Below are 7,553 nucleotides of genomic sequence, written 5' to 3'. Positions count from 1 at the left end.
TAATAAAGTGATCAATTATCAAATTAATCATTAGGTAAATTGCATAACTGGACAATGTCCAGAAAAAAAGAAGTACTATGGCTCCTAAACGTAATTAAAGAAAATTGAAATGAAAAAAGAAAAAAAAAGAAAATTGAGCTGACTTAACTAAGAAAAACTCAAAGCTACCCTGAAATATCGGTTTTAACTTCTCAGAGTGACAGATTATTATTATTATTATTATTATTATTGCTATTTTAGGGCCACACCCACAGCATATGGAGGTTCCCAGGCTAGGGGTCCAATAGGAGCTGCAGCTGCTGCAGGAACGAAGGATCCGAGCCGCCTCTGTGACCTACAACCACAGCTCACAGCAACGCGGGATCCTTAACTCATTGAGCGAGGCCAGGGATCGAGCCCACATCCTCATGGATCCTAGTCAGGTTTGTTAACCGCTGAGCCGTGAAGGGAGCTCCCAGAGAACAATGACTTTAATAATGAATCCATTGTGCAAGTTTGTGGGGAAACATGCAGCTTCCTAGACTGCGAGGAATGATGTAAATTCGTGCAACATCCTCGGAAGAGAATTTGACCACATCTCTCAGTTTTATCCCTTGAGGAAGCAAATGCCATGTCTGACTCCGGGAGGAATGGTGTCTGTATTGTGTCAGCCCAGCATCATTCGCAAGAGCCCCCGCTGAGAATTCCCAGGGGTCACTGGATTATTAGGCAGGCTGAAAAGTGAATAAGGACACTCTTCATGTACTGAAATGGAATGATCCCCAACATATGTTGTGAAAAAAAGCAGTGAGCAAAACAATGTGGAGTTCCCCTTATTTTGTTTAAAGAGGGCAAGGCATGCATGACTGTGTGTGCCTTTTTGGACCTGAACTACCCCTGGAAGGATATTTGAGACACGGATCATGATGGGCTGAAGAGACTGGAGTAGCCGGGAAAATTGCACTGTGGGTTCTTCCTACCTTTTGGGTCTGGAACCGAATGAATCTGTGATAACAATGGCCAAGGTCAAAAGAAACCTGCTGGAAGCCAGTCCTCAGGGACCAGAACCCAGAAGCGCAGAACCACAAGGATTGGTTCCATTGCTGTTTCCATGGCTAGGTTCCCATAGGCGGACCTCAGGTTTTCTCACCACCAGTCCATTTAGCTCCTGTGGCTAAGGATTTTGATGACAGAGGCCAAAAAAAAAAAAAAAAAAAAAAAATCGGAGGTTGGAGGGGGCTGTGAAGGAACACATTCCGTTAGTTTGGATGATGTTCAGAGAACAGACTTAAAATCGGGGTTTCTCCTTGGACAAGTGAAGTTGGAGTGATGGCAGAGACCACGGCCCTCAAAGAGTAATAATCAGCCTTCATGTATTCAACCAATATTGCTCAAGTATATCCTATGTGTCAGAAACTATTCTAGAAGTTTGAGGTGAGTCGATGGGAAAAACAAACTTTGCCCATTTGGAGATGACATTTGGGTGAGAGAAGAAAAACAATAGAAAAATGTAACAATGAAATTATATGTAGGGTATATTATATGTGTGTGAAAAGAAAATAGAACAGTGGGAGTTCCCGCCGTGGCTCAGTGGAAACAAATCTGACTCGCATCCATGAGGACACAGGTTCCATCCCTGGCCTTGCTTTGTGGGTTAAGGATCTAGCATTGCTGTGAGCTGTGCTGTAGGTCGCAGACGTGGCTCAGATCCCGCAATGCTGTGGCTGTGGTGTAGACCAGGTGGCTACAGCTCCGATTCAACCCCTAGTCTGGGAACCTCCATGTGCCGCGGCTGTGTCCCTAAAAAGACAAAAAAAGAAAGAAAAAGAAAGAAGGAAAAGAAAATAGAACTGTGTAAAGGTGATTGGAGTGTATGTATGGCATTTCATTTAGAAAGCCACATTTAAGCAAAGGCTTGAAGGAGGTAAGGGAGTGCGTCCTGATATGTCTTGCAGAAGACTGTTCCAGCCAGGACAAGCACGGGCCGTAGGGGCGTGTGTGTGTGTGTGTGTGTGTGTGTGTGTGTGAGCACGCACACGCTGAGCTATATGCTGGGAATATCAAAATGAGTAAGACAGAGCCCTTGCCCTCAAGAGATTCCTGTTTCTCCCTTGTTTAAATCCCCTCAATGGCTCCCAATGTCCTCAGGTTGCGCCCGCTCCCTGCTTCCTCCCCGTGGCATCCAGGTGGACAGCACCACCTGCTGCCCATACCTTCACCTCTTGTCCTTTCTCCCGCTGTGCTCCAGCCGTGGTGAACTTGCCCCTACACAGGCCGTTCTTCCACGTCTGAGTCCGAATGCCCTCACTCACGCCTCCGAGCCCCACTCCCTATCTCCAACTGTTGGCCAAGTTCCTGCTTGAACCCTGCTCCTTGTGGACAGCATCCCTGACCCCAACCCAGACCCCAGGTGCCCCCACAGCATCCAGTGTGTCCCCCGTCATCGTTCTCATCACATGTATTACATCATCGTCTACCCTCCATGGTCAGAAGAGCTTCAAAGACTGTGAACTCTATACCGCTGAGCTTGAACACTTCACATTTGGGATGGAGCCTGGCAGATGGAAAACGCTTGGTACAAAAGTGGGCTTTAGGCTTATGTCTTGGGTGAGTAAATAATTACGGGTTAACTCAAGAGTTCCCTGTGCCTTCAGGAGAGAGGAAACCAAGGGGAGCCCTGTTATCCATCCAGCAGGAGGTGCAGGTGAGTCAGTCACAGTCACAGAATCTTGGGGCGCGAGAATGACCGTGTCACAAAGGCTTAGAACCTCAGCATCTTGGCCTGGGGAGGGAAGAGAAACCATCTGGCTTCTGATAGTCGTGGACTCACTAGGCTGCTGAGGGAGAGTCCTACCTGCTGCCGGGCCAGGGCGGAGAGTTTTCGTGAGAAGCCAAGCCCAAGAACCATGAACTAAGAAGACACGGAGAGAAGTAGTCAGAGCAGGTAACCCAGAGAAAACTTGCCTTTGGGTCCTGTCTTCATGGCTTGCCGGTCCTCCCATTCATTCTTTCCCTACTTCCTGAGGTCCACTTAACGTGTCATGCAGTGTGGCAGGTGCTGAGAACGGTGGCAACTGGGCCAGCAAGGAGACCAACAGACTAGAGAAGCCAGACAATGCGGAGAACTATGATAAAAATGTAGTGAGAAATACAGGAGCTCCAAGAAGCTCTCCCAGGACCGTAGACCCTGTGGGTTATGGACAATTTCTTCCAGGATGTTTAAGCTGAGACTTCAGGTGGGAGTAACGTTTAGTGAGAGTGTGGGGATGGGTGTTCTAAGCCATGGGAAGAGCAGTGCAAAGATCCAGGCAGAGGATCGGCAGGGATCTGCTCTGGGCCGGTCTGCCCACTTGGAAGGGACAGTGGCCGGAGATGAGGCTGAGTGGGCGGGCAGAGGTCAAAGAGAAGCCTTTTTGGGCACTGTCGTCTCCCTCCCCGTGCCTCAGTGCTCAGGACTGATTCCTAAGCTACTCTCCATCTTTGACACGGCAGCCCCTCCCCCGACGTGGGACCTGTTCCCAGCACCTGCCCACAGGGGATGTGCTGGGAGGGGATGTCTGGGGGCAGCCAGGGGCTCTGGGTGCCCTCTGCTCACTGGGATGAGAACTCCTTCTGTAAAAACAGCGCAGCACAGACTTGGAAGAAAGGGACCCCAACGGGAGGCTCCCAGTGGTCAGTTCAGGGGCACAGGCTTCAGAGGGAGAAAGGTACAGCATAGACACCGGGGAGCAGAGAGAGAATGGGAAACGGTGACAAGACAGAGAGGCAGGAAGAAGAAATTGTAAAGGAAGCAAAAGAGTCAGAGAAAAGCAACAGAAGCATTTTGATAAGGGTTCACCGCTCACCCCACCCTGCCCCCACCTCCTTCTCTCCCCCTGGTCTCAGGTCGGGCCCTAAAATCAGAGAACAAGGAGACAGAGCCGGACACCAGGATCCCTGTACACATACACACACACACACACACACACACACACACTCACCCCTGCCCAGGGAGGCAGGGCACCCAAGTACACGCGGACTTTCTTGTTACACAGCTTCAAAGACCACGAAGGAGGCAGAGGGCAAGGCTCCTCCGGCCTTAACTCTCCCTGCTTCTCCCCATTTTATGCTGATGTCTGTGTCCTATTTTCACTCCTGTGTGTCTGCTTTCACTCTGCCTCTCCTTCCTGTTCCCTCCCAGGCAAGTCAGGGCATCACAAAGCAGATCTCTGCCACCTCAGCCTCTGCAGTCTCTCTTGACCTGCAGGGAGGGACCGTGTGACCTGTCTGCTCCCACCCCTTAGGAGTCCTGGTCTAGCATCCTGTGCTTAACACTAAGCAGAACGTCTTCCTGGATGACAGAGTTAATTCCTGAATATCTGGCAGGCATAGAGTCACAAGGGAATTGAGGCCAACACCCTACTCCAGAAGTCACTTTCGCCCCTCAGGTGAAGACCTGCCCCTGACCCAGCTGAGGCTGCAGCCAGACAGCCAGGGTCTTGGGTTTGTGGACAGTGCAGACCCGGCAGGGGTGTGACACTTCCTTCTCAGATGGCCCTCATTCCAGGTGCTCTAGCCCGGGAGAGTCACAGCAGATGGTCCCCAAAGGGGAGGAACCCTGCTCTGTCATCAGACTGCACCAAGCAGCACGGTGACAGCCATCTCAGGCACATGCCAGGGGCTCCTTGCCACAGAGGAGCCCTGCAATGAGGCCCTGGTGGTTCTGAAAGCTGAGGTGGAGGGAGGCTGGGCTGGGTGCGGGCGTCAGCCACACCCGGCTCTGTGGGGCCCGACTTGCACATCTGAGCTGAGCGAGGTGGACCCAGATGAAAGGGCCGAGGCCAAGACCTGACACCCATCATCTGAGCCAGCTGAGGCCCTGGGTCTACAGCAAAGTAGGTCATTGGGCAGGTCTCCTTTAGAAGCCACCTAATCTGAGAATCCTGCTCATCTTCCATGAACTAGAGCTGCCTTTCATGGCAGGAAGGGGCTGGGCTGGCTTTCCATCCTGCTCCAGGAGCCTCAGAAAGCTGGTATGAGGGGGCATTAGTAGCTCCTGCCCCCCCAGGAGTCCCACTATCCTCAGGACACAGGGAAGGACAGAACAAGAAGATGAGAGGCAGGGCTTTCTCAGCACCAGAGGATCCGTGCTGAGATCCGGCACAGGGCTGGGAGGGGGCGGCGGGATGGCCAGGCAGGGGCGGAACCTGGAAGAATCCATGGCAGGAGGGGCTGAGGCCGGAACAGAAGCAAGCTCCTTAGGAGGTGTTCACACAGGCCTAAGGGACAAATATTTGTCAAAGACATCTCAGCTTGGTCCAGCCAAACCACCATGGTCAAAAACCTCAACTTCCTTGTGCTTGTGTGTCTGCGTGGACACACACACACACACACACACACACATACGCGTGCGCGCGTAGATATACAAGTATGTGTGTCTAGTGGAAAGCCCTCAGCAGTAACTCGTTCAGTTTTAAAAACCAGTTTGGACCAGAGGCTTATCTGTGGGTGCTGGAGGCTGGAGGGTGGTGGCAACTTTACCTCAGCAGCTGTCACTTGAACTCCCACACCCATCCTCCTCCACCCGGGTGACGGGGCTCTGACAGACCCAGCACTTCCCCAGTGTGGGCGTGTGGCCCTGTGGGATGAGCCTCCAGCTGGGGGTGCATGCCGACTCCCCACTTCATTCAGGAATAGAGGACTCTCCAGGTCTCTGCCTGCCGATTCCTGGCCACTTATAGACCCTCCGTCCTGCTGCAGCGCCTCCATGTGGCTTTCATCTGTCTGCCGTAAGAGGGACAGGGCAGAAACCACATAGTGCCTGCTCCAGGGGCATATATTGGGTCCTAGGACCTAAGCAGAACCTTCTGGATTTCCAGGTGGGGGGAAGACGCATTGGTAAGGAGTAAAGAAAGAGATGCTTGGGTTTGTCCTCCTCCTAGAAGGATCAGGAAATTACAAAAGTCCAGAAGGGTTGAGTTGGAGGACACCTCTAAGGTCCAGTTCACGCCTCCTCACCCCCAGCCCTGCCCCCACACAGAGGAGGAGATAAAGGTCAGAGCGGTGAAGAGAGCTGCCCCCCAGCCAACCCCAGAGTCGCAGAGCCAGCTCTGAAACTCAGCCGCGATGCCAAGCGCAATGGCCTTTCTGTTTCCTTTTGTTGAAGGGTCCCCAAGGCAGTGGCTCCCCCACGTGCTGAGGGGCATGGGGGAGCCGGTGCACTCAGGCAGCCCATGGTGGTTGGTCACCCTAAGTGAAGACTCCCGTTGCGCTTGGGTCCCTGGGCACCATGTGGGACAACAGACCAAGCACGTGCTCTGAGTTGGGGTGGAAGCTGACTTGAATCCACTTACCAGGAATGGAGGTAGATCGTTGCATTTCAGTGCACCGGCTACATAAAATGGAGCGAAACCAGTGACCTCTCGAACTGGCTGGGATCATGCATGAGATGATGTTTGTGACATACCTGCCACTGGACTCAGACAGGGTGGCCAAGGGCCCTATTCTTCCTCATTTGCTAAGAGACCTCAGGCAAAATCCTTCCATATTCTGGTCTTTCCTTTTCTGTCTGGAAAATGGCTCCCTCATGCAAACCAGTGCACTGACCCATATGAAGGTCCAGACCTGGGTTCTCTCTGAGCGTCCAGCCCTGCTTTCCCATCCCTGGTCTGCGTCATCACCCAGAACATGGCGGGGGTGGGGGTGGGGGTGGGGGTGTCAAAGAAAGAGGGAGTGAATGCAGACAACCGGCTTTCCTTCTGAGAATGCTCTTTTTTTCTAGGGCCTCCAAAACTCGTGAAGATGTGTGACCAACCAAAGTGCAACCCATGCTGCCCCCCAAAGCCCGAGTGCTGCCCCCCAAAGCCCCAGTGCTGCCCCCCAAAGCCCCAGTGCTGTCCGCCAAAGCCCCAGTGCTGTCCGCCAAAGCCCCAGTGCTGCACCCAGCAGACATGCTGCTGTTTGGAGCCCAAGCCTGAGTGCACCTGCCTGAATAAGGAGACTGAGTCCATGGCACCCCAAACTCAGAAAGACAACCCCCAAACACCACCGCAGCCCCAAAGTCCAAGACAGGGGTCCAAACCTGGTTCCTGGGGGCAGAAGCAGCCAAACAAGTAGGCTGTCCCATGTCCATCACCCGGTGGGTTCAGGCTAGACCTGCTTTTAGAAAAACTGTCTCTCCTGGAGCCCCATTTACTCCCAACCAGAGGGCACCATTTCCCCTCATAGCTCCCCACCTTAGGGAAGTCCCAACTAGAACTGGTTGAAGAGGTTAGAACCCTTTTCAGGACCATCTTGCCTAGTGATCCTGACATCAGCACAAAAATAAAAGAGCACTAAAAAGTCGCCTCTCTTTCTTCCTTTACCTATGAAGCCATCTCACTTGTCTGGCCTAAGTCCAAGAAAATGTTCTGTACATGTCATGAAGGGCCCAGGCAGGACTCAGAAAACCAGAGTCCAGAAGTACCAGGCCTCTGCTGAGCCAGAATGATGCTGACTGACTCATCCCAGTTTTAAAATGCAAGTCCTCATTCCAGGAATCCCTCCAGTCCCAGGCCAAGGGGAGTGGTCAGTCACCCTATGTGCAAGAATTTCAG

At 52.5% G+C, this 7,553-nt stretch overlaps 1 protein-coding gene across 1 annotated transcript; it reads left to right on the top strand.

Moving 5' to 3' along the window:
- On the top strand, window positions 2,776-7,295 carry SMCP (sperm mitochondria associated cysteine rich protein). Its single transcript, NM_001008685.2, is given in 2 exon segments — window positions 2,776-2,923; window positions 6,740-7,295. A coding segment is annotated over 1 exon segment (315 nt). The 5' UTR covers window positions 2,776-2,923; window positions 6,740-6,759; the 3' UTR covers window positions 7,075-7,295.

This window comes from Sus scrofa, chromosome 4 (genome assembly GCF_000003025.6).
Source record: "Sus scrofa isolate TJ Tabasco breed Duroc chromosome 4, Sscrofa11.1, whole genome shotgun sequence".
In the NCBI taxonomy this organism is placed as follows: Eukaryota; Metazoa; Chordata; class Mammalia; order Artiodactyla; family Suidae; genus Sus; species Sus scrofa.
Note: the sequence above shows the minus strand (reverse complement) of the source record. Positions and strands in the feature narration are given on the sequence as shown.